The sequence below is a fragment of the Dryobates pubescens genome, chromosome 8 (assembly GCF_014839835.1).
Source record: "Dryobates pubescens isolate bDryPub1 chromosome 8, bDryPub1.pri, whole genome shotgun sequence".
Classification (NCBI taxonomy): Eukaryota; Metazoa; Chordata; class Aves; order Piciformes; family Picidae; genus Dryobates; species Dryobates pubescens.
The window spans coordinates 29,999,385-30,026,097 of NC_071619.1; the positions used below are offsets into that span (position 1 = coordinate 29,999,385).

Here is a 26,713-nt window from a genome sequence, read left to right on the forward strand (position 1 = left end):
CACAGCCCGGCCCGCCCGCTGCCAGAGATGGCGGCGACACGAGCCGGCGCGGAGCAGGAAGCGGAAGGGCGGCGCCATGTTGAGGCCCACTGCGGAGGTAACGGCCCCGGCCCCGCTTCTGGGGTACGAGGTGGGGATAGGAGTGGTGGTGCTGTGTGTTTGGCTGGGAGGACAGCTGGAGGGAGGTGCGCGGCTCCTCTTTCTTGGCTTTTGCCCGTCAGTTCGTCAGCTGATACCCGGGAGACATTTCCCGTGCGCGGGGGGTCAGGTGCGGCGGGAGCGATCGGTGCCCCCCCCCCTCCTGCAGCGCCGTTAATCCCCGCGGCGGGCGCGGCCTCGATCGCCAAGAGACACCCTCACCCCCAGCTTCTCTCCTCACCCCCAGCTTCTCTCCAGCTCTGCGTTGCCCGGTAGCTGCGGGCCAGCCCCGTCTCTGGCGTCGGGGCCAAAGGGCGCCGGGTGCAGCGGTGTATAGCTCCCTGAGGAGTCGGGGGCGTTGGTAGGTAGGTCCCTGCTTGATTCTCTTCGCCTGGGGGTGTGCCAAGAATCTGAGGAGGCACATTTCGCCCCTAAGGCATACAGCAGTGGATCAAACTTCAGTTAGATGGGATGGGTAGCAAAAACTGACCTGAGAAGGTTTTCATGAAGGATTTGGGGGGGGGGGGGGGGGGGGGCGGGAAAAGAAGTAGTTGGTGTACCCGTGGCATTACTGAGTGGCATTTTGGACTACAGTTGCTGCGTGAACTGGCCCGCCCGTTTTTATGGGAGTGATTGTAGGCTGACTTCCACCTAGTTTCTCGGGCCCGTGTCCGACTTGCAGGTTACAGTGGTATCGGTCAGATGCTGGCGGCGTGAAACTGACCCCAAAGCTCTCCAGACATTCTGGCATCTGGCTGGATTTCATGTCAGACAAGCATCGGCTGCTTTCAGACAAATCAATACAGCTGGGCTGTACTGCTTTATAGATACCCATAATTCTTGCTTGCAGAAGAGGTTGACCTTGAAAATTGCATGATGGATATCTGTGATGGTAGTATTATGGGATATTTTTTTAGACGTTTATTATATTGCCCTCAGTGCAGCACTGATGTCCTCATATAACCATATTAATATACAAAGGAATTAGGAAAGTCATGCTTTTCGATCTTGTATTGTGTATCATAATTAAATACATACAAATCAGTTTCAAGTGTATTTCACATCTTATTTCAACCACTACATCAGTTGTCTTGATCAAGACTCAAATGCTTAGATGTAGTATACTTTCATATTTATATATTCATGGTTTAGCAGAAGGAATTCTAGCAGGCACTAGTAATATCTTATTATTAACCCTTTGATTATATCATACACTTTCTCTGCAGAGTGGTCAGGAACATGTGCTCTTCTGCATACAAAGGATTTCTTTAAAGGGAAAAAGCCATACCATTTTTCAGTGGCAAACCTGTAAAAGAATGATAGAGCACTATCTAATGTAAGCGTGGAATGACAAATAATGTTCAGCTGAGGCTTAACTTAGAAACTGAACTTTAAAGCAGTATAAAATCTGTTCATCTGACAAGTGATCAACAACTCAACAGAGTTCACAGAGCATGTTTTTATTACATACATGTTCCGTTTTGGTATTAACTTAGCAGCACAATTTCCTGTGAACGTTTTTGCTTGTAGCCTGCCAGAATTGAAGTTTTTGCTAGTTCTACACAAATAAAAATAAGCTTTAAAGATATTTTGTCAAAGAAACCTATTCAAGGGAATTAATTGCTTGTTCTTTTCCAAAGTGACTCAGATTTTGTTTCTAATGCATTGAGTGAACAAACATAACATTAAATAGTTATGCTTAAGTACATTTTTACTTGATGATTTAGGCTCCCATCTGCAAGCCAGTCTGATTTGTTGAAGTTCTGTGCTGATGCAGAAGATTACTGAAGGACACCTAAGCTGGTGAAGGGTCTAGAGGCCAAGTCTGCCCAGAGGAACTGGAGTTAAGTCTGAAGAAAGGGAGACTCAGGAGAGACTACTGCTGTTTACAACCTGAAAGGAGGTTGGAGCAAGGTAGGTGTTAGTCTCTTTTCCCAAGTAAAAAAGAAGTAGGACTGTAAGAATTGCCTTTAATAGGCACTGGTGCAAATTTTAAAGCAAATGTAAGCACATGTTATTTATAGATCATTTCAAATGATGCTGTTAATGACAATTCTCACTGAACTATTTATGCATTTTATTATTGCCCCACCGAATCACAATGTATTAGAATGGTTTTTGATTCTGTGTTATTATCCTATAGTGGCTAGAACTAATACCTTCACTCGATACTTGCTGTCTGTAACTTGTTAAAACTAAATTTTGTCCCTTTTTTGACTCCTTAGAAGTGTTTTATTAGAAAGGTCAGCTGTACCAGTAGAAATAAGGATGCCAAATCAGTGGAATAATGCATTACTTCCAACATTTTTAACGTTTAAGTTGTTTGTCTGACTTGGATAACCAGTCAGTTCAGTAGAAAAATTTGCCTAGGTAAGGCAGACAAGATAGAAGAAAAGCTGAAGTATCTTCCAGTGAGAATAAGTTTAATTCCAAACTAAATTATTAAAAGAAACTCTGAGCAAGGTAACATCTGCTGGGATGTGTGTGTCCACTATAACATTAGCTGGACCTCCTAGAACTCGAAACCGCTGTAGCTGTTCAATTAGTAAAGCATTTTCTCAGCTCCTTTTTGCCATGAGACAATTTAAAGAGGTTGTTTGGTGCATTTGTAATATTGTGAGTCTTTTCCTGAGCTCCAACTTATGTGCAGAGGCCAAAGGAAGCCAGTGGGTAAGCAGTCTGCTAAGGGCAACAGCTTTTCTTATCTCATTCAATCCATGCATGTTTCTTTGATCTTATTAGAAAAATATGCTGACAACTCTACTTTGGGCTTGATCCCTGAGGCTTGATAGCTTCATTATGCAGTGCAGTGATTTTTTTAAAGGAAGTTGCTTCTAGGAGAAGTAACTCCAAATCAGGATTAAAAATTCACCTTGTTGAAGTGGCTGCTGTGTGCATCCTCACATGAGTGCAATGTACTCTGCCCTCTCTCCCCTGCAAAATTCCTGTCTCTCCTGGGAAGAAAGCTGTGGGAGAATGTTTCCAGTGAGAAGCACAGTGTAGATCCAGATTATTTAATAGCACTGCAGTTCAAGCAGCCACTGATAAATAAAGATGCAGAAGAAAGGTATGGCTTTATCAGACAATTTGCCATTATGCACAAAGGCTTCCACCAGATGCTGTCCTGGAAGATCTCTTGAAACAATATTTTATGTAGTATTCATACCTAATTTTCCTTTTCTTGCTCACTGTGACTCTCTTCTGTTGCCTGCAGAGAAGGAAGGGTGCATTTTATCTCTGGCACTACAGTGATAGCATTCTATAGGTGAAGTAGGGATTTGGGGGGAATTACATCAGTAATCCTGAGCTCAGATTCTCCACTGCTTCTGTGTCTGTGTCTGAGAGGTGACTTTCTTGGTCATGAGGCGTCAGTGGTCACGGACACCTGGCAATAGTACTGTTATATTTCTCAGCTATTACTGTGTTAACTTAGCTTTTGTGACTATTCTTCAAAGATGAATTTCTGTGTGGTTCAGATGGAAAGCTGTCCTGCTGAGAGGATTTTTGCCAAGATAAAGTCAAAGCTCCCCAAAAAGTTTTTTTGGTGACATCTTTGATATTGTCTCTCCCACTGTAGATAGGATAAAGGATTGTGGTTTTGGGTTTGGATGCTGGCTGTGAGAACTCTCAGTTTGCTCTTAGGCTCTGAGTTTAAAGTAGTATTTAAGTACTTTCATTGTTTATATGGAATTTAGGTTGCCCAGAGCAAAAAATCTGGTGTTCCCAGAACTGTGCTGTGCACCATCTCTGCTATAGTATTAATCACTTCTTTGGCAAAAAAGTCTATTGCACTGTTAGAAGTACTTGATGACTTTTGATATTTATCTTGGCTGTGGTCTGGATTTTCTTCTGATTACATAAGGATCCTTGGAGAAAAAAATCTCTGGCTGAGGATGTGGGAAAAGAGGACTGATGTTCAGCCTTCTCTGCCCTTCCAAGACATTCATCTGCACATGCTTGTATGCATTCTGAGCTTCTCTTGGTTTATCAGTGGGAGCTATCTCTGTATGGCTTTGAACCAGATAAGGCATGTAGCAGAGACAAGGCATTTACCCAAAATGGGTTTGGAAAGGGCAGTGTTTCCCAGGTGCTGACTCTGCAGTTTGTAGCAATTGTCTCAGGCTGGGTGGGTTGGTTGGTTTGCTCCTGCTTAGTCATTTTACCATTTAAAAAGATTCTCATTCAACTTGGTATTACTACAGGATGACCACATTTTAAACCTGAGGTTGCCTGAGCTTTGTTCTTAGGAGCAAACCAACTTTATGGATCATCATCATTTTTATTGATCACCATAATTTATTCTTGCATACACAAGTGACTTATTACACTCTGCAGTCAGTGTGAGAGTTGTTAATGATTTGGCAAGAAAATACCAGAGTCTCATTGGAAATAAGAGTCAACCTCTACTTTCTAACCTTCAATACACACTTGGAACTTAAATGACTGTTCTTTTACATTGCTAAGGTTAAGCAGGATGAAAACACCTTGTACAGTTGTAGGAGAAATCAGCATATTTAATTTCTACTGCACAAAATTGTGATGCTGACATTGGTACTTTTTTCTTGCATCTCTACAATAACAATAATCTATGATTCATTTAATTGGATTTTTTTCCCCCCAAACTAGGAAGACCGCAGGAAACTCAGGTAACTTCACAAGTATTTGTCCAGCAGCATTTGCCAAATAGCATTGAATCAGGTAGGAAAGTGGTCAGTTACCAGATTTAAAAAAGGTTAAATAAAAGAGCAGTGTAGAGGACAATGACTGGATAAGGGACACACTCTTTCCCTCCTCTCTGTATCCCAGCACCTTTGGACTTACTGGACTTTTTTGCCTAGCTTAGGTAAATGGATACCCTAAAAATGAGAAGTCTCCTAAAGGTTTTAGGGAAGTTGCTTTCTCTTAACAGGCTGGAGTTTCTCATCTGCACATATGACGTGGGTTTGCAATGCTTACAGCTCCCTCAAGCGGTAAAGTGGTTTCCCATTTGGAAATGTTCTGTCAAACCCTTGCTTTCTCTTGAGAAAGTTTCAAAACAACATTCCCCAACTTCCTCTTTGTTTGTGAGAGTGCTTTGGGATTTTTTTCCATTTTTTCCCCCTGTATCTAATTTTTGCATGTGTCTGTGGTTCCCCATGACACAGGTGGCAGCTCAGAGTGGCAAAACCAAACCCATTTGTTAAAACCATAGCTGTGCTATATGTTGCTGCCTGCTCCAAATTAAGTCTTCGGATGCCAGATGTATGTGTTTCATTTTCACTAAGTGGTTTGTTACGAGAAACTGAGTGGAAACTTGTGGGGGTTATTAAAAACAAAACCATAGATAGCCAAACATCTCAGCTGTTATTACAAGGATTTGTGAAAAAATCTTAGGTTAGGATTTAGTTGCTTTAAAAAACAACAAACCCCAAACAACAAAAATCCAAACCACACCAAAGAACCCTAAACCCACCCAAACCCCAAACAGACAAACAAAAACCCAACAAAACTCAACCAAACATACACCCCCCCAACCACCTTCCCCCAAACCCAGCAAGCATTAAAGCACCTTATAATGTGGAGGTGCTTTGTACTGAGGACACCTTATTGTGGCCTTCCAGTACCTTAAGGGGGCCTATGAGAAAGCTGGTGAGGGACTTTTTAGGGCATCAGGGAGTGATAGGACTGGGGGGAATGGAACAAAAATAGAAATGGGTAGATTCAGATTGGTTGTTAGGAAGAAGTTCTTCCCCATGAGGGCGGTGAGACACTGGCACAGGTTGCCCAGGGAAGGGGTGGAAGCCTCATCCCAGGCTGGATGTGGCTGTGAGCAACCTGATCTAGTGTGAGATGTCTCTGTCCATGGCAAGGGGATTTGAACTAGATGATCCTTGAGGTCCCTCCCAACCCTAACAATTCTATGGTTCAGTGATTCTATTCTGCATCACAGCAACTCATACCAAGTTCAGTTCTAGTCACATGTTTGAAAGCTGTGAAAAACAGGAATAAAAAGTTCAAACACAGGTTTCCAAAAGTTGAGACACCAGTAATTTTTTCTGAGGAAGGTTATTTTGCATATGCATTCTGAAAAGATGAGAGCAATCATCTCCCAGGTTTGGAGTCTTGCAGTAAACTTCCACCTCACTGCAACTTTCAGATTAAATTAGTGCAGTGTTTGCTGACAAGTCTGCCTGTGGACATTAACAGGAAGCTGTCACAGAATGTACTGAGCAGTGTCAGATTGTTATGTTATTCAAATACCTGCCACAGCAGAAAGTCCCAGTTAGGGGTTTTTTTAATAGACTTCAATTTCTGTGATGGAAAACCAAACTGATTTCTGAAAGCAGGATTCTTATTGAAGTCCATTTGATGAAACCGATCCTGTAAGAACCCTGCCAATGGTTTTGTTGTTTCTCTGTACGTGTAAGGTGGGGGAGGTAGGATGCCTAGGAAGCCTCCTTTCATTTTTTTGGAAAGTATCTAATTTGTTAGCAGCGTCTAGATGTTAAACATTGACAGGTGATCATCTGGTGCTTTTGGTGGAGAATTCTGAATTTCAGAACTGATTGCTTCTTGGTAGTCCATTGGTACCAAGGTCTGCTAAAGCACAAGCATTACAGTCTGCCTGTAATCTCATGCAGCAGAGCAGTTGTGTAGCAACCTACCTTCTTGTACTGGTTGAGAATCTCTCTGTGAACTTCTGTTGTGGTGTGCATGTGCAGAAAAACACCTGTGACAAACGTTTTGATTATGCTACCAGTGTCTTTGTCAGCGTGGGGTTTGGCAGGACACTCTGCTTTTCCTTCAAAGCTGGTGTCACGCCCTGCTTTTAAAACTGCTAACTGTATCCTAGCAGAGCTCCCTGTGGACTTGCCTTTCAGCCACTCTTAGCCTGGCACAAGTTAGACTAGCATACACATTTCCATTTTTCCAGGATCCAGGTTCCTCTGCATTTCACATTGGCTCCACTAACTCTACTGTATGCCATTTCAAGAAAAAGCAAGCTGGCAAAACCAGGGATGTGTACAAACATCATAATGTAAACCGGCATAAAATGGAAAGAAAGTGTTATGAGGCCATACAGAAAATTAATGACTGTCATAACTGCAATAAACTTTTTTGCTTTCAGGTTTAAAAATGTCTGACCAGAAAATTATTGTACACAGAGCCCATTGTGTTGAAAAACTGCTGTCTGAGAACAATTTCCAAGATATTGCGGGTCATCTTAAAGAACTTGAAGATGTCGATATGACTATCGAGTGTCTTCAGGGGACAGAAGTTGCCAAGGCTGTGTACAGAGTACTCAAGAGTTGCCCTTCAGCAGAGCTGAAAAGGAAAGCAAAGCAGTTACTATCAAGGTGGAAAGCACTTTACAAGAATAATTGTGTTCAGCCAACACAAGTTAAGAAGTCTGTTTCTGTGCATGTGAAAGAGGAAGTGGAACATCTCAGTATGGTCCCCGGAGAGCAGTCACTGTCTGAAGGACCACATCAGCAGGAGCCATTAGATGCTACAAGTTGTAAAACATTGGTCCCATTGCAGACTGTTCAAAATGTTGACTTACGTAATGACACAGAAGGCAGCATGAAACAGCTTTCCTCTTCTGAGGAACAGCACATTGATAAGGAGGATTCTAAACCTCTTGGTAATGAAGCAGGCTTGCAGGAGGATCCAATGACAGCTCTGAGGTGTAAATGTACAGATCTTCTTTATAAAGCTTTGACTGGTTCTGCCAAAGATGAAGGAGAAAATGATAAATGTCTGGAGCTAGCAAAAGAAATTGAAGAACACAGTTTTGTTCTTCATGCCAGAAGTGAAAGAAAGTATAAAAATTGCATCAGGAGCAAAATTTCTAACCTGAAGAACCCTAAAAGCTGCCACTTAAAGCACAACCTGATTTCAGGGACACTGAGCCCAAAGGCTTTTGCTGAGATGACAGTGATGGAAATGGCCAGCGATGAACTGAAACAGCTCAGGGCTCTGTACACAGAATCATCTGTTCAGGAGCATCAGCTTCCACAAGTTATTAATGGCACACAGACAAACCAAATACAATGCAGGCGCTGTGAGAAACGTGACTGCACCGTCACGACGATCGCCAGAGGAGCGCTCTTCCTGCCGGGCTGGGTGCGAAGCACAAATCCAGATGAACAAATGTTGACTTATGCTATTTGTAATAAGTGTGGGGAACAGTGGTATCACAGCAGATGGATTTGTTTGTAATGCTATGTCTCTTTAATAAATGGTCTTAAAACACAGCCAGGAGAAGGTCTCTCTTTTGAAACGGTGTAATCTAAAATCGCCTGTTGATATTATATAGATGGCTGCCACTAAAAAGTGCCAAATGAGCTTAAACAATTGCTGTGTTATGTTGGAAGATGACTTGAATAAATCTGTGGGTCTAAGTAATGTCAATATGTAAAAATTCTTTACATATTAGGGGGGAAATGGTAACGCCTGAGTATTCCTCTCTCAGAGGAGAGAGGAATTCCTCTCTCAGAGGAATACTCACTAGTAAATCCATTAAAAATATTCCAAGTGATGTGATGCAATTTTTTCCCCCTCAAAATACTGAGTAGTTAGAATTCTCATTATCATCAGTGGGAGTTAGTTCACAGAAAGTAAGTTTCATGCACAATAAACAGTTTCCAAAGCTGAAGTTCACATGCTTGTGTGCACTACAGAATGTTTGGCATGGATTCCTGTTCTGCAAGTAACTGTTAGATTCTGAAGCTGCTTTCAGAGTTAATACTGAACAGCAGAAAAAAGGAATGAAAAATAGAGCATAAAAATGAGGAGCTAGCAAATGAAAGCAAATTCTGCTTTTGCTTTTGGGAGGAAAATAGGACTGTGACAGTCTATCAGTTTGCAGTTCAGGTTTGCACGGCAGGATGATGTGTCCCGCAACTGTTAAGAAATTAATGCAGGATCAGACAATAGTTTATCTCCAAAAAAACCCCAAACAACACATTGTTAAATTTACGTAATAAATACAGGTATGAAGCCAAGGGGAGTCAATCCCTTTGTGAATGGATGTCCGCTCTTGACCTGAGATACCTGTCCTGAACTGAGCAAATTGATGTTTTTATGCAGAGCAAATTACCCAGGGAAAAAAGAACAGAAGGTAATCCAATTTGTATGCACATTTGCATTCTACCATACTAGAAGCATTTAAAGCATTTGTTTATAAAACACCACCACCACCACTTTAGCTTTCTTCTCACTTAAGTGATAGTCCAGTTGTGTTTTTCTGGAAAACTTAAATTGCTTCAGAATCAGCTATTTGAGTATTTCAAATGTAGGAAGTGTTCTTTGCTGAACTCGAAGAAACATGAGTCTGGGTATCTTTCCCAGCTGTCTGTCGGTCTGTAGAAGAGTTCTGCTCATCCTGATGTGTCCCTGTTTTGATTTCTTTACTGGCTTTTGAGTTACCGTAGATGTTTAAATGAAAGGAAATGAGTCTTGCATTGAGTCTTAATTTTCTGAACACACCAATGTGTCAGCTTAGGAGCTCAAGGAAATGCAGCAAAGAAGTCTGCCCAGCCTGAGAGGTTAGTTTCTTGCAGCAAAGCAGCAGTACTGTTTGGAAACATAGCCTTCGTAATAAGTTTCTTTGTTGCAATGCAGGCGAGATGGTGAAATGGGTCGGTAACTTGCCAGAGTCATGCTTTAGGCACAAAGTGTTTTGTTTCACCCTATTGTCTAAATACAATAAAACTGCATACTTGGCATTATTGGAGGTATCTTTTACAAATGCACAACAGGCATTTTCCAGTTCGAGGCTAAAATGCATTAGCTGAGCAGGGAAACCTGGTGAGTATTTGCTGGAGGAATTAAGGACAGTTCCTGCACCCACCTAGCTCTAAGACAGCTGAAGCTGGCCAGCCTCCCTTGGCTAAAGCACTACTCTGGAGCTCCCCAGCCACATGGCCTGTCAGAGAAAGGAGTTAGAGGCATGAGATGAGAAAATACAGTAGTTGGTGAACTAAAAGCCAGCCAGGACTAAAAACAGAAGACAGGCCTTTATCTGTATATGGTGAAAACAGTGTGTAATCTGATGTAACAAACAGGCATTTAATAATAATCTCTATTTGTGTTCATAGATTTATGGAGTACCAGGTTGGAAAGGACCTCAAGGATCATCTAGTCCAAGTAAGAATATAGTTTAAATGAGATGGCTCAGCACCCTGTCAAGCTGGGCCTTGAAACTGTTTAATGTAGGGGAATCCACCATCTCCCTGGAGAGTTTATCCCAATGTTTAGTGGTTAAAATGGTGAAAAGAACATTTCTGGCATCCAGTCTGAATATTTCCCAGTAGCAACTTGTCCCCATTACCCCTTGTCTTTACCCTGTGATTCTCTGTAAAAAAGGAGTCTCCTTCCTTATGGTAACCACCCTTTATGTACTTGTACATGGTTATGAGGTCTCTCCTAAGCCTTCTCAAGGCTGAACATACCCAGTTCTCTCGGCCTCCCTTCATATGACAGGTCTTCCAGTCCTCTGGTCATTCTTGTGGCCCTACTCTGGACCCTTCCCAGCCTGTCCGCATCCTTCTTGTATAGTGGGAACCAAAACTCTGCACGGTACTCATGGTGCAGCCTGACCAGCACTGGGTGGAGTGGGAGAATGACATCTTTAGCCCTGCTTGTGTTGCCCTTATTAGTGCAGCTCAGCATCCTGTTGGCTTCCTTTGCCACTGCAGCACACTGTTCACTCATGTCGAGCCCCTCATCCACCAGAACCCCCAAGTCTCTCCACATTTACTGTCCTACTGGAAAAAAACTCACAACACTTTTCCATTCTGTGAAATGGTAACAGTTAATTTCCAGGGGTGTGAGTCACTGTGGGATAACCTATATTTTTGTCACATGAACAATGTGTGTTTTAGTAGAAGGGCACTGATGTGAAACAAATATTAAGGCACTAGGCCAAGTCCCCAGTGTTCAACTGTGTAACCAAGGAGTTCATGTCTGACTTTCTCTCCCAGACCTTACCCATGTGGTGGAATTGGTGCTTACATGTAGTTCTGCTTATTTAACTGGAAGTCCTTCTGTTTAAAGTATTTGTTTCAGCTTTCAATGAAACTCCAGGAGAGCAAACACTTCTGTGTTCCTGACTCACAGTAAGCACTAAGTTTGTGCTTTCGTTTTGGAGGTCACGGTCCTGTTGAAGAGAGCTGCATGCCAGTACTATGCTCTGCCAGAACACTGTGTTGCAGGAGACTTTATTTTAGCTATGAACAACAGACATTTATAAATAATTCTTGCCTGCAGATGGTTTGAAGTCATTCCAGTAATGTACAGCTCGTCCAAGTTTTGTTTTGGCAAAGAGAAGCGCTGCAAGGCACAGGCAGTGGTTTTGATGGACTATGTTTCAAGGGTAAAATTTGGAGCCATGGTACTGACTACATTTGTGATGATGTGTAACCCCATTTTCTTTTGAGCTATCGTGCTAAGCTACATGACTAGGATTTTCTACAGATCAATATTCACAGAGCAGCTAAGAAAATGTAAACAGTGGATATCTTAAAACTTGTTCAAATCATTGCACAATTCTGCCTCCCTGCAGATCTGAGTGAGCTGTGCCTGCAGCAGCAAGAAGGTTGTTTGGTTCTAACCTTTAACATCTTGCCCTTTCTTTTAGGATGTGAAAATAATAAAATCCAGTGACTGACAGTTGTACTTGCAACTGACAGTTTAGATACAACTGTCAGTTAAAAAAATTACTGTAACCATGGGCCCTTTTCAACTATCTGTTAATATTCCTTCATCTGTTTTAAACTGAGAGGAGTCAGAACTAGGGCAAATCCTTAGTACCCTCAGAGTTGTAAACTCAGCATTTTAAAGTAGTTTTCAGTGGTAATATATTGTGAGCAGGCATTCCTCCCTTGCCTTCCTTCCTAATAAAACTGAACCAAATAGTTGGCTTTGTAACAAATCCAGTTAAAGCTGGACATTGAGAGCTGAGAATATATTTGTAAATGTTGTGAAATCCAGTAATCATGGAAAGATTTTCTGTTCCTGTTGGAAGAGGAGGAGGGAGCCCTTACCCTTATTCAGGAGTTACCTAGTCTAAGCTGCTAGCTTCTCGTTCAATATATTCATAGTTGCTAGGCTGTAAGTACTGTTTAAAAGCCAGGCACAAAATATGTTCCTGCCTATCCAGAATAATAGTGTGGGACAAGGAGGAGACCCAGAAATACTGGAAGAAAGGAACAGAAAGGATTGGGAGGCAGGCAGAGTGAACAGAGCCTGCTGTAAGTATGCTGAAGACACAAATCCATAGGAAATGAAGCTTTGCTCCTCCACAGCTGGTAAAAAAGCTCATCTGGGCTCATTTTCACTGTATGCCTAATTCTGCCCATAACTTCACATTTAACTGTTGGTGAAACTGTCTACAAAATCATGAATTATGGAGTACCTTGTTGGCCATCCTAAGTGATTAGTTGTTTTCACCAAACACAGTTCATTACCACTTTGGCCTTTTTTATTATCTGTGTCTGTATCCAGTCTTGGTTACTCAAAAGGTTTAGTAGAAGGCAGATGTCCTGTGTCACTATATATCAGAGTAGCCTACAGACATGAAGTGCCAAGTATGAGAGACAGTTGTTCAAGCACAATCATTGCTCTTATTTTAAAAGGTGTGGCATTGGTTTCACTAAGCAAACTGCTGCTGCTCCAGGCTGCAGTTCATTAATAGGTTATATTGCCCCTACCTAGATTGTGTAACTGTGCAGGTTTAAAATATTTGACTGGATAAGATTGTGTGCTTTGGCTCAAAAAGGCTCTGAAAAGTCAACCTGCAACTACACCTACACAATATATGTGCCAGCAGGAGGGCCTAGATTACTGAAGTACAGGGAGTATCAGAGTCCAGAAACAAGAATTAAAGGAAAGCTTTGAGAAGTAAGATTCTTTTATATTGCTGAAGTCATCTTTGTTCCAGATGGGAAAAAGATATCTCATTTTTTTTATGAGCAGAGACAATGAACTTTGGTACAATGTTTAGCATATCCATGATGCTAGAATAGAATACATAGAATACATAGAATAAACCAGGTTGGAAGAGACCTTCAAGATCATCGCGTCCAACCCATCAACCAATCCAACTCCGCCCAAGCAACTAACCCACAGCACCAAGTACCCCGTCAAGTCTTCTCCTAAAAACCTCCAGTGATGGTGACTCCACCACCTCCCCAGGCAGCCCATTCCAATGTGCACAAAGTCCACAAAGGAGCATCACACAGATACAGGAAAATGTATGCTGAGTAAAGCATGTATTTGTTTTCACTGGGTTTTCCAAAGATGCTGTGAATTCAGCTGCTTCTTGAATCCTATGATTTAGATAGTAGCAATGAGGTCTTAAACATAGGTTGTACCCAAAGCTCAGGCAGCCTGTAGCTGCAGAACTTGTAATATGTGTCTTAAAAAGATGAGAGCTCAATTAATCAATTTCATGCATCTTTCAATGTAAAAGCAAAGACATTATTCTGAGAAGTACTCTATTTGGAGTCAGTGTTGCTACCTTAACACCAGTGACAAAACCTCATCTGGTTCCTGGAGAGCTACTGCTGGATCAGTTTCATCCTGTTTTGTTGCAGGCCTTTTGTATCTCACTCATAACTTTCTTAGCAGGTAGAAGGTTTCAGGGAGGTACCCATCTGCCATTTATTGTTCTTCCTTTCCAAGTGAAAAGTAAATTGTTGCTGTTTGGTTTTTATTAAAAATATATTCCTTTCAGTCTTGCTACTGAAGCCAAGAATTGCAACTCTTTAAATGAAAAAAAAGGCAAAAAGCACAGTTACCTGCTAACAGGCTGTGTTAAGGAGCAAACATTGAATGACAGTCCTTCAGGGAATCTTCAGGGTGTAATGGCCCAGTACATTGAGTTCAGTGGAAGATAAGGAAAGAAACAAGAGTACTTTGACAATTTCTTGGATTGCCTGGGGGCTGGCTTGCTGCTTTTTTGGTATTAACAGAAACATAAAGGCAGAGATGACTTCATATCCCCTTATTTTGTACTGCTGTAATTCAGCCAGGAGGTGACAAAGTCATGTTTTACTGAGGCCATGTCATCATTTGCCAGGATGGGACAAAGTCTCCTTGGCAGCCACAGATAGTAAAAGGCATTATTCACAAGTTCTATTATATGAGCCTTGCTGATACAGAACTTTCTCATACACAGACACAAAAAACTGCTCTTTATTTGCCATCAGGATGTTACTTGTGCCTTTCCTCAGCACACAACATAACAGCTATGTCTTCATGAATATAGGTCTGTGAATAAAATCCTTAAGGTGCAAAGTCAGCTTTCAGGTGAATATGCACATGAAGGAGCAACAAGGGCGGGTTGCTGCACAAGAGGAAGTGAGCCAGGAGAGAGAGGAGATGACAAGGAACACAGTGACGGTGACTTCAGTAACAAAGCTCTCTGTCCCACAGCACCCAAACAAGAAGAGCAGGGGAGATCCAGTGACAAATATTTAGCCAAAACTCCGGTAAGCATCAGTCAAGTCCATGGGGAAAGGCTGTGCTGTTCAAAGTCCATCTTTGATAAATAAGATCAGGTCTAGTATCATCAGATTTGCCTCTAGCACGGGCTGCCTTTTAGTAATCCTTCTCCTGTCAGTAGGAGGCATTTCCTTATGGTGGCACTAGGATCTTGTTTCCCATTCCTTGGGCCTTGTGGTAAATCTGATCCAAAAGAAGATGACACTGCAAGTGGCAATTCCAGTCTGATTGCATCTCCCTTATGATGAGAAGCATGTGATGACTGCTGGAGCAAAAGGATGTATTTCAAATGCTCTTTCCTTAAGCCTGTCATCATCTATTCCTCTTGATGATGTGGGAACCTTTTTAAGTACATTTCAATACTTTCTGCTCTTTTAACTACATTGTGCCCTATCCTTGTGAAGAGTTTTAAGAGCCCAGAAAAGACTTTTATCACCAGCTTCTTTAGGCATTTTGTTTCCCTGTGATCTTGTTGAAACAATCAAGTCGACATTATTCTGAATTAGTACAGAGTGTTTGCATACATTTTAAAAATAGGATACTTTGTGTTTGGGTTGGTTTCTTTACCAATCCATGTATATTTTCAAATGTCTCTACTGGTGAAGAGAAGCTGCCTTCTAGTCATCAGTTTGCATACCTGGGGCCCTTGAAGTGAAGCACAGTGAGACCACTGCCTTTAATAAAGAACTCTGACCTGCAGATACTCTGTATGGGCCTTAGAGCATTCTAAAGCAAGCAGAAGTCTTACCCTCTCGTAATGGAACCCTGATTCTTCTTCGCTTATACGCTACAGACCCGGCCTTCTGCGGACGCCTCGGTGCGGTGCGCCGGCTGCTCCCCTTACCTGCTTTTCGCAGCCCCGCCTCACCCCCTGGCCAGCGCCCACAGCGCTTCCCCGTGCCCGGGGGCCACCCGCGGCCCCGGCTGGGGCGGAGCCTAAGGAGGGGGCACCTCCCCGGGGGCGGGGCGGTGTGCCCCCGGGCCACGCCCCCGCCCGCTCCGCCATGTTGTTTCTTCCTTCCCCAGCGCCCAGCGGCGGCTTCGGGCGACGGTGCAGCCCGTTCTCGGGACCGGCGGCACTCCCCTTCCCGCGGGCAGGTATCGGCTGCTGTGGCGGAATCGCGTTCTCTTTTTTTCCGCAGTAATGGCCGCTGGCTCCGGGGCTGGTGTCCTGGGGATGGCGGCCCGGCCGAGGGCTTTCTCTTCGCTCGCCGTTGGGGTCTGAGGGGGTCTCTCTCTTCGGCGCCGCGCAGCTACCCCGGGAGCCTTGGCGGCGGAGCGGGGGCAGCGGTGTGTTGCTGACTAGGGTTTTGTTATTTTTTTTCCTCTTGACTCACCGCTTATTGCTGCTTTCCCGCTCCTCCCCCTTCCGCTGTCTGAGCTCTGCCGGCTCCCGGGCTAACTCCCCGGTGCTTGTTCGGTAGCTGCCGGCTGCAAGCCGGGGAGCAGGAGGGGAGACCCTGCCGTTGCCCCCGCCGCAGCGGAGCGCCCCTCGTTGGGGCCGCTGTGGGGCGGGAGAGGGCCCCGGGCGCTTCTCAAAGGCAGTGCGGGCGGCGGCGAAGTGTGGCGTGATCGGGGATCCCGTGACTTCGGGGCAGGCGGTGGCTCCTTTGGGAAACTGCCCCTGCCAGGCCATCCCCAGCCGGCGCATGGTGAGTCTCCCTCCCCACAGTGCTGGTAATGGTCTGTGATCTCTTTGGGGGAAACTTGGTTTCCTACCTGTCCCCTCAACACCTTTCTTTATTGCCTTTTCATGTTGCTGTCTGCTGAAGAAGGACCCTGAGCGGTGTAGTTTTTAGTTCTTCGTGTTTAAACCAATTACTTGGTTTAGCTTTGCTCGGCAAGCGCCGGTTGCTTCTTGTACCATGGCAGATGGCTATGCAAACTCAGATGTGGTGATAGCTGGAGAACCAAAAGGATTAGGTTAGGACGCTTACGTTCGAGTGGTTAATGAGTCGTTAATGAGTAGTTTTCAGTATAAGAATGCCATGTTAAATGTATCTTGTGCAAAATAACTGAAGGAATAACTGAAGAGTGCAATAAAACTAGTGTTAAACCCCCACTATATTAGTGGCCTTTATAGCAAGGTCACACATAACTAGGTACGTGGGGAGCACTTAATTTTATTCACTTGAGTGGGATAGGCAAGGAGGGAACTTCTTGGCTAGATTTTGGAATTCAAATGCTTCAATGTCTGCAGATAGCTGTCCTGCAGTCTGCCACTTTACGTGTTTTCCCTCTTTCCTTCTTGTCCACGGTAATTCACAGCTCTACTAAATAAGCATGTGGGGCTTATTTGTTTTTTACTTTTAAAGTGTTGTACAACACTGAAGTTGGCAGTGCTTCCTGGTTTTAGAGCAAGGGTGCTTGTGTGTAGCTGAGGGTTTGGCAGGTTTATGGGGTTTTTTTGGAGACTACTTAGTAACTTGAAAGGTAAGAAGCTGTAATGGCAGTTGGGAGAGAGAGCTGTTCCTCAGACATACCCAGAATAACTTCAAACCTTTTATTTTCTAGCACTTCTGTTTCTAGAGAAATCTAATCAAAGGATGGTGCAGCTATATCTGTGTTTCAGTATCATTGCAGAATTTGTAATGAATGTTCTTTCTCTTTGTGTTATTTCAGGTTGTATGGAACCCAGTTTTGTGCTAATGTTAGTAAAGACTTTTCTGTGAGGCTAAAAATAGGGAACATGTAGTTTAAAACAAACAAAAATGCTCTATCAGTCCTTGTTTTGCTTCTGAGTGCTCAAAACCCTCAGTTTCCCTAAATTGAAAATATATGGAAAAAAATGTAGAGGGTCAAAGAAGGTATTTAGATGTCAGGTTGTGCTTTGTGTCAGTTTAGTAATCATAGAATGGTAGAGGTTGGAAGGAACCTCTGAAGATCATCTAGTCCAACCCCTCTGCCAAAACAGAATCACCTAGGGCAGGCCACACAGGAATGCTTCCTGGTGGGTTTTGAGAGTCTCTAGAGAGGACTTCACACCCTCTCTGGGCAAATAATGGGAGTGATAATAAATCATGAGAAACAAATACTTCAGTCCCTTAGGACTGTAATTTTACATAAATGTTTCACAGTGATTAAAAATTTCCCAGTGAGGAGGCTAGTAAGAATTCTTTCAAGTTTTTTGATTGTTTTGGTTTAAGTTTGTTTGTTTTTCATTATCAGTGATGTTTTGGGTTTTGTTTTAATTCTTTACAGTGCAGACAGTATGTTGGCCTGGTACAGTGTAACCCACTTAATCCCTTAGGGATGGCCTTTGATCAGAGAATCTGAATGCAAAATGTAGCTTGACCAATAGACACTGTTACTGCTGAGTCCCTGGAGGAAAAATGCAACCGATGAAAGGGAGAAAGATGCAAACACATGAGCAGAAATGATTGCTTGATAAGTTATTGAAAGAATGGAAGCAGTAGCAGATGTAGATTGAAAGGATAATGTCAGCTAACTCATGAATTGTTAGAAATGTTGGTCCGAAAGCAGCAGCACCTGAGAAATTGGCTGAAAATAATGGAACATTTAAGTTGAGAAATGCTTAACTGTGAGCTGCTGAGAAATGTCAACTTTGATTAAATCAGAGTAAGTAATAGCTGGAGATGGAAAGTGAGGGCCAGGTCTCTGCGAGATTAAACTGGCAGATGTATAAATGTGGGTATTTCTCCTGACAAGTTTTGCTGATTGAGTTTGTGCCTAGATATAGTAGAATAAATGAAGCGATTCTGGCAGTTGGTACTGGAATGATTTCATGATCTGGGGTTTATGCAGACTTAAAGATTCCTTCCCTTAGCTGCTGCTACTTTCATAGTCCTGAGTCATGCCAGGGAACTGTTTGAACTAGAGTCCTGAACTATGTAGGTGTTAAACATTAATGTGTAAAGGAAATCACAGACCACACCTTTTTTGGTACACAAATGAGTGGCATCAGCTGTGTGTCAGTTCAGTTTGGGTTGTATTCATATTACAAATGAATAAACTCTAGTGATAGTCTGGTGCTAGATGCTAGGTAAAGTGTGTCTAAGCTGCTTGCTGCTGGAGATGATTTTCAGACAACCTGTCATCAAGCTGTCAAAGATAAATCCCAACAGAAAACACAAACTACCCTCACAGTGCAATGATGAAATCATAGGTGAAGGAAGGAAGACTTACAAGATGATTAGGATCTCAGCAGCTGGAACCATATGATTGAAGGGCCTCCAGGCTTCTGGGGAATTATGCAGTTCATAGATGGCTGTCAATAAAGGGGTGTTCCTGACCCATAACTCTCGTGTCAGTACTCCATGGAGGGGAGAGTCAGTTTGAAGGCTGATTGAAGTCCAAGCTTGTATTGCACTTAAGTAGCATCTTGACTTAGTATCTGTATGTTTCGCTCTCAACTGAGAACAAAATATCTACAGGCCAGATAAGCTTGTGGCCTCTTATGAACTAAAAGGTGCTTTTTTTGTTCCACTTAATTGTCCAGGGTGTAAAACAGTACCTTCTAAATGCAGGAACAAGGATTGGCTAAGCAAAGAAAAGGGAGAATAGCTGCACCTGTCCCTCCTTTCCAGCTTTCTGGAAGCTTGCAGTTCTGCTCCAGGTGACAGCTATTCCATAGTGATCGAAGGCTGAGACATAACAACAATTCCACAAACAGGAACTTTAAGTGTTCAAACCTACATAGTTCTGGATTCTGCCCTTTATTCTGCAATGTTGATAGCTTTGGGAACCTCTTTTCCAACTATTTTAGTGAGAAGCTGTTTTGGTCACTTCTTGATGAGCTACTGCAACACAGGAAACAACATTTTTCTATGGTAAGGATAGGAAGTTATGGAACATGGTCAGTGTTACTGTTAGGCTCATTATGGAACTAATTATTCTGCTTGTCAGAAACTTAGAATGTGTTGGGGTTTTTTTTCATAAATCTTCAAGAAAAGTGGCCTCTCTTTTTAACAGTCTTGGCTGAAAACATACTAGCCTGCAAATGGATGTGATTAGTTGGAACAGACTTGAATCTGCTTTACCTTGGATTTTATTCCTTTTCCAGGTCAGTGGTTTGAGAGCTTGAGCCCTCAAAGAAATTCAGAGATGGCTATCAAAGTGGGCTGCTGTGGAAATGCTTTTTATTTGCTCTGAGTTTCTTTGAATGTTGAAATGATAAAGGAATGTGAGGGGAAAAACTGTTTCTTTGCAGACTCCTCTGGGTACTAGGTTGAGAGTACTCTTACTGGTGCTGCATAATTAGTTTTAATGTAAGAAATAACTGGATCAAATAGTTCTATGTATTTCTCTGGTGTCTTGCAGTTCCTGGTGTTGGTTGAAACAATCAGGTGCATACTGGAAGTTAAGTTTTTGCTTTGTCTTTAGACGGTACATGGTGATCTAGGTTGAACCATTACAGTAATAAATCTTGAGAAATATATCATACCATAGATGCACAGATAGCATGGCATTGGAAGGGACCCTCAAAGGTCATCTTGTCCAACCCCTCTGCAGTCAGCAGGGACACCTCCAGCTAGATATGCTGCCCTATGCCAGTCTGATCTTGATTGCCTCCAGGGACTGGGCCTCAACTGCATCCCTGGGCAACCTTTTCCAGTATTTTTCCACTCCAGTTAAAATGAACTTCCTCCTTATGTCCAACTTAAATCTACTCTGCTCCAGTTTTAAACCATTGCCCCTTGTCCTCTTATAAACAGTCCTTCCTCAGCCTTCCTGTAGGATCCCCTTCAAATACTGAAATGGTGCTATACCATTTCCCTGGAGCTGCCTTTTCTCCAGGCTGAACAGCCCAAATTCTCCCAGCCCTCTAATCATCTTTGTGGCCCTCCTCTGAATCTGTTCCAGCAGGTCCTTGTCCCTCTTGTGTTGGGGATTCCACAGCTGGACACAGTACTTGAAATGAGGTCTCACCAGAGTCGAGGGGAAGAATCACCTCTCTCAGTGGGGCTACAGATGTGTCCCTTAGATAATCAGGAGAACTCTTAATTGTATACAAGTCTCAGCTGCTTCCAAACAAAAATGCTTCTTAATGCCTTTAAGCGTGGTTTCTTGCTGTTCCAGTTCCAGCTTGTAACTAACTATGTTTTGGATAAGAAGGTTTACAGGAAAACGAACTGCTAGCTAAGCACCACAGCTTCTGTTGTGGAAACTGAATGTCCTGAAGAGTGATGTTGCCTGCAACACCACACTGAGATACTTGATTGTCAGCCTTGGAAGATTGGTTCTGTAGCCTTTGTGTAGAAGGACAAATTTGGTTCTAGTGGAAAATGGTTTGCAGCTGGTCTAAAATTGTCCATCCAGTGAAAATATTGTTATGGTCATCAGTCTCCTAGACCTTACTGTAATGGTCCACATAGTTGAAATTTAATGAATTAACTTCTTAGGTTCTGGATGCACAAAAGTGCTAGACACTGTCAACAGAGTTTCCTTGTATTTTGTTTAAAATGGGGCTTCTTGGAGAGTTCCATGATAATAGCTCCAGCTCTTCCAACTGCAGAAGGTAAAGAAACAAATACAGCTTAAACCCCCTGTACTCAAGTCAGTTTTTTAATTTGTATTGCCTTCTAGGGAACTTGTGGTGTCAGTGGGACAGGAAAAAGTAAACTGTAACTTGTTCTACACTGAAGTGGGAGAACAAGGAAATAGTTGGTACTCTCTGTTCTCATGAATGCATTTATTAAGATGCTGCTGCTATCTAATGGTGTAGCTCAAATGACTTATTTGTTACCCAACAGTAGGAATTAGGGAGGTAAGTGCAGACACTGGACCCTTCTAAATATGTCAGCACTAACGTGGAAATCATGTGCAGGCAGGCTGGTGACTCTTAAGACTTTCCATGTACATAAGGAGGTCTCTGTGCATATTCTCAGCTATTCTGATTGCTCTGTGGAAACTAAGTGAACAATCCACTTGTAGCTCCTCAGCAGTTGTAATGTTGTTGTAATATAAACCTGTAGGGATATTAAGGGTTTATAAACATTGGTTTGAATTGTTTAGTATGAATGGATTGGGGTTTTTTTCCTGAACAAATTTTTAATGGAAGCAGCTGATCTTCCTTTGATTTTGTAGATCTCTCTGTGCTGAGGCTTGGGTTGTAGATTGTTAAACAAAATGAGCATTCAAAGATGGAAAGTTGAAGACAAAAAAATTCCTGAAATTTTTTGTTTCCAGTGTGGGCTTTGATTCTAAGGCAGCACAGAGTCATATGATTCTCACACCAGCTTGTATCAGGTGTTAATTCCAATACCATACTCTGTGGGTGATGTATATGCCAGTAATGCTAATTACAACTAGCAAGACAGCATTCCTGCCTTCAGAGAAGGAGACAGACTAGGCAACCTATGACCCATTTCCATTTTAAATAGATGCTATTTCAGAGAAGCCTGTTTTGGCTCAAGTACTTGGAGCTCTTTCAGTAACGGGGAGGTATAGGAACCACAGTTTTCCTCATACAGAAACATAAGTTTGGGCTCTTTTACAAGCAATACCCCCAAACATTCTTTCTACAGTATTAGATGGCACTAAGGGGGACCTTGGGCTGGCACAAAGCACTAATGAGCTAACTCTTTAAATATATATAACAATAATGAATGCTTTAACACTAAATTCTGACAGTTGAAAAGGTTCATTAATGCCACTAATTCACCATCCCTGTGCTGGCAGCCAGGCTCTTCACTAGCACAGCCAGGCTCTTCACTAGCACTTCCAGGCTTTGTGACAGTTTTACCACAGGAAGTTGACACCTACTAAGTGTAGGCTTGGCACTGGTGGTTGGCATCTTGAGTGCCATTTGAAGTAGCAACAGTGAGTTTGCTTCTGTGGTAGCTGTAAAAGTATTCCATTCATCAGGGCTGTTCTGCAAGGAGTAAACTGGAAACTACTGAATGTTCATGTAGCAACATCTGCTCACTTGACTCTTGAAATCAAATTGCAGCACTTACATTTGTTCTGTATGCAACACTGTTCCCTCTTGAGGTGATTGGAAATTCCTTGTCTGCTTTCAATTTTGGGTGAAGTTCTGCAGTTACTCCGGTGTAACAGATAGTGTCCTGTTTTATTCCTCAATCTTCCTCTTTATGTTTTCATTAGCAAAATTATTTAACATGCAATATGGCATAAGCATGACTACTTCAAGGCAACATGCTCTGTAGCATTGTCTCACTCCACTTTCTTCCATGGATCTGTTCAGTGACCATAAATGAATTGTTGTCCTCACTGACTATGATGTGATCCCTCTTCTGCACAAATACTGAAGGGTTTTAGGTGCCCCAAGTGGCAGACTAGTAATTCATGCAGTGTACTGCTTAGAATAGCACTAACCAGGTTGGAAAAGACCTTGAGATCATGGAGTCCAACCTATCACCCAACACCATCTAATCAACTAACCTATGGCACCAAGTGCCTCATCCAGTTTCTTCCTAAACACCTCCAGTGATGGTGACTCCACCACCTCCCTGGGCAGCACGTTCCAATGGCCAGTCTCTCTTTCTGTGAACAACTTCTTCCTAACATCCAGCCTAAACCTCACCTGGCAGTCTGTGGTAGAAGCACCTCTTAAATGCATGGTATTCATGGGTGGGTGTTCGCACTGTGAGTATCTGCTTCACCTGTTTGACATAGTCTTCCTGCTTTTGTACATGAGACTTGAGCTTGGTAGACTTTAACCCTTTCTGGATATTTAAGTGTGTAAAACTTTCTGCTTACAGCTCTTTCCTTTCTAAATGATTTTCCTTCATCTTTACAGGTCTGGGAATCCAGGAGGATATATTCCCATCAAAATGGCAGCAAAGTCATCGCTCCTTAAAGTAATACTGCTTGGAGATGGTGGAGTTGGTAAAAGTTCTCTGATGAACAGATACGTCACCAACAAGTTCGATGCACAGCTGTTTCATACCATAGGTGTGGAATTCCTAAATAAGGAGTTGGAAGTCGATGGACACTTTGTTACGATGCAGATATGGGACACAGCAGGTCAGGAACGTTTCAGGAGCTTGCGGACTCCCTTCTACAGAGGTTCTGACTGTTGCCTGCTAACCTTCAGTGTGGATGACTCTCAAAGCTTCCAAAACTTAAGCAACTGGAAGAAAGAATTCATTTATTATGCAGATGTCAAGGAGCCTGAAAGCTTTCCGTTTGTGATACTGGGTAACAAAGTTGATATCGATGAAAGGCAAGTGTCTACAGAAGAAGCCCAAGACTGGTGCAGGAATAATGGCAACCACCCCTATTTTGAAACCAGTGCAAAAGATGCCACTAACGTTGCAGCAGCCTTTGAAGAAGCTGTTAGAAGAGTTCTAGCCTCCGAAGACAGATCAGATCACTTTATTCAAACAGATACAGTAAACCTTCATCGGAAACCGAAACCCAGTTCATCCTGTTGTTGACTTAATGGTGGGGTTGTCTTTTTTGGCCAAATTACCTTTGACTAGCTTGCTCTATAAAAGTGGAAACTGTAGTAGAAAAAATAACAGATGGGTTTCACTCTTAATATTAAACTTGTAACAATTCTGCTGCTTTCTTGGGGGAGCCAAATAAAAATTTCCATTCTTGAGTGATCCATTATTGAATCAGTGACACTTTCTGTTTAGGAAGGTGCCAAGTGAAAACATGAATATGAGAATGTAATTTGCCAACTTTACTCAAAGGATAAATACTTTGAATATAATGAAAACTTGAAAGTTCTAGAAGCACTACTTTGGAGAAACTGTTCTGGAATTCAGGCACAGAGATACTTTTATATATGTATATTTTTATGAAGTCAGCATTCCCTTTTTGTTTCTCTAGAAGTCAGTTTCTTAATGCTAGATATTAAACTTCAGTCTCACTACATTCCTTTTTGCTGTGAGTGGTACTTCATCTCTAATGTGTTTATTCTAAGTTAATATAAGTAAGTTGCAGGTCTTCTTTGCCTAATGTTGCTATAATTTGTGTAGGTTTTTAAGTAGGAATTAAATTTCCTGCTTCTTTGAAGTCCATTTTCCTTTCACTTTGCTATTCTAATGCAGTAGTAATTTTTTGCCAGTAGTTTGACACAAGACACTCATGAGTATTGTTTTTTTAAGTTAACATGTCTTTGCCTTAAGTCCCATAATTACCCACAAGGTTAAAAAACTAATCTGAGTACCTGAAGTATAACTATTTTTAGTTATGAGAAAGATGTTTTATTCAGTCAGCTTTAATAGCACTTGAAGGGATCCACAATATGACAAATGTGTAAAAGAACTTTTAGTATACAGCCTTAAAGTTCCAAACTTCTTGTTACTATTAACCTGAGCTATGAATGTGTTTACCAGTAATCTCTGCACTGTGAAACTAAGGCCTGGCAATACGTAGAGAACTCAGGAAGCTCTTGACTTGTGATAGTTATCTGCCCTAATACAAGTAAATACCTACAGCTAGTGTTTGACCTGAATTTGATCCTTATTTAAATTACTCTTTTAGGATGTGGACCTAGACATGTAAGACAATGTCTTTTTTATATCACTGCACTCAATTATGTGATGCTGAACAGAAGCAAATTCTGTATTCAATGGACGGTCTTTCTGTGTAATGCAGGTGAAACCAGAGGTGGGGTATTTGAGGCTCTTCATTACTTGTATGAGAAGCTGCTGAATACTGGCTCTCAGAGTACCACTGTCCTTGTAACAGCAAACGTGATGGCGCTATTGCTTCAATGTGTAACCTGACTGCTAACAGGCATGCATGTGCACACCTTGTGGACTTCAAAAGGGAGTCTGAGGACAGGGTATGTTACTCACTAAACTATGCAGACTGAGTTTTCTGTACAGCAGCTCTTTTGTTTCAACAGAATGGTCCTTCCTGAGGGTACAGTAAGAGTTTTTTCTTCAATGCATCTGTTCAGTCTGTACCAGGTGTAATTATTTGGAAGTAAAGATTGCAAAACAAACCTCTTGTTGCTCTTGATACACTTTCCTGAATGTGGTGTTCTTGCTTGAACCTGTCCAGAACCTTACTCCACGGATCTGCTGCTGCTTACAAGTGACATCTTTTTACCTGTTGTACATTCTGCAGTCTAATGCAGCCTTGCAGTGCTGAATATACAGCAACAGCACTGCATACAGTGACTTCAGTCACCTAACAGCTAAACACAGGCAAAGCTACTACTTCTGTTGATTTCTAGTCAATGACTAAAGAGACCTGTGAAGCTAAAATCTCTTAAGAGGAAATCTCTTAAGAGATTGCTTGTGTTGGTGCCTACTAATTAGCTAGTGGCATGAGGTTGTAAAACTACCACCTTACTACTTGGTTTCCTTTAATGTTCACATTAGCAGAGGTTAAAGTGGAACCAAAATGAGATGAAATGACTGAGAGAGGAGTACTATCGCAATCTTGAATTGTCTAAAAGGAAATGAGCATGAGAATCATTGTGGTCTTTCTTGTGCCCAAATGTCCATTTGTGTTTTCCCATCTCTCTCCTTTGTGTAACATCATGTTTACCAAGCCTCCAACTGAGAAGTAGGTTTAATAAACTGCCTTCAGAGATCAAGCAAGAGAGAAAATGCTTTCATTTGACATGTTTCATTTTATTGTGTGTAGGTAGAGAAGAATACAATTACTAACAAATCCCCACAGGTTGTAAAAGTGGTGGAAACTCTTAGCACTTACCATTTTTGCCAGACTGTTTCTTACTGCCACATCTATGATTATTTAACATAAGTATTTCCTCAGTGAATCTTAGCAGTACTTTTCCAACCATTGTGCTGCAGAAAAAGACTCAATTGCTTCTTGTCATATGAATGAGAACAGCTCATCCCAGGTGAGTTTCTGTTGCCTTCTGTTCCAATAAACCCCACCAGCTGATTTACATCAGACTAAGCAACATTATTAAAACATTGATACCAGGCAGTTCTCATGAAATAAGTGATAGCACAAAGACAAATACTCCCATCTTCCCTTGCCACCCCACCAAGAAAGGCAGCCTTACCACGCTCACCTAGTTTTCTTGTACTCAAGTATAGTCAATGGGCATCCATAGTGCATCATTCCATGTTTTATTTAAGGTAAGTATTGCAATTTTTATATAATGTTCTATTTTTATGGACTATGCTGCAGTGACAGTTTAGCAGTAAGTGTGAATTACAGAGAA

The 26,713-nt window shown here is 42.1% G+C and overlaps 2 protein-coding genes across 5 annotated transcripts; both read left to right on the top strand.

The window, feature by feature from the left end:
- Positions 1-1,953: 1,953 nt before the first annotated feature.
- On the top strand, positions 1,954-8,377 carry TCEANC (transcription elongation factor A N-terminal and central domain containing). Its single transcript, XM_009896974.2, has 2 exons — positions 1,954-2,052; positions 7,247-8,377. The coding sequence occupies exon 2, from the start codon at positions 7,255-7,257 to the stop codon at positions 8,338-8,340; it is 1,086 nt and encodes a 361-aa protein (XP_009895276.2). The 5' UTR covers positions 1,954-2,052; positions 7,247-7,254; the 3' UTR covers positions 8,341-8,377.
- On the top strand, positions 2,016-25,569 carry RAB9A (RAB9A, member RAS oncogene family). 4 transcript variants are annotated; one of them, XM_054163370.1, is made up of 2 exons: positions 2,016-2,052; positions 23,351-25,569. In XM_054163370.1, exon 2 carries the CDS (start codon positions 23,385-23,387, stop codon positions 23,988-23,990), a length of 606 nt encoding a protein of 201 aa, XP_054019345.1. In that variant the 5' UTR covers positions 2,016-2,052; positions 23,351-23,384; the 3' UTR covers positions 23,991-25,569. The 4 variants fall into 4 exon arrangements, with proteins under 4 accessions (XP_054019345.1, XP_054019342.1, XP_054019344.1 ...); XM_054163367.1 differs by lacking the exon at positions 2,016-2,052 and adding an exon at positions 15,620-15,722; XM_054163369.1 differs by lacking the exon at positions 2,016-2,052 and adding an exon at positions 15,671-15,726.
- The last annotated feature ends 1,144 nt before the right edge of the window (positions 25,570-26,713 follow it).

What these genes read in the sequence shown, in the direction of transcription:
- TCEANC (XM_009896974.2), top strand. Translation starts at nt 7,255, where the DNA reads ATGTCTGACCAGAAAATTATTGTACACAGAGCCCATTGTGTTGAAAAA.
- RAB9A (XM_054163370.1), top strand. Translation starts at nt 23,385, where the DNA reads ATGGCAGCAAAGTCATCGCTCCTTAAAGTAATACTGCTTGGAGATGGT.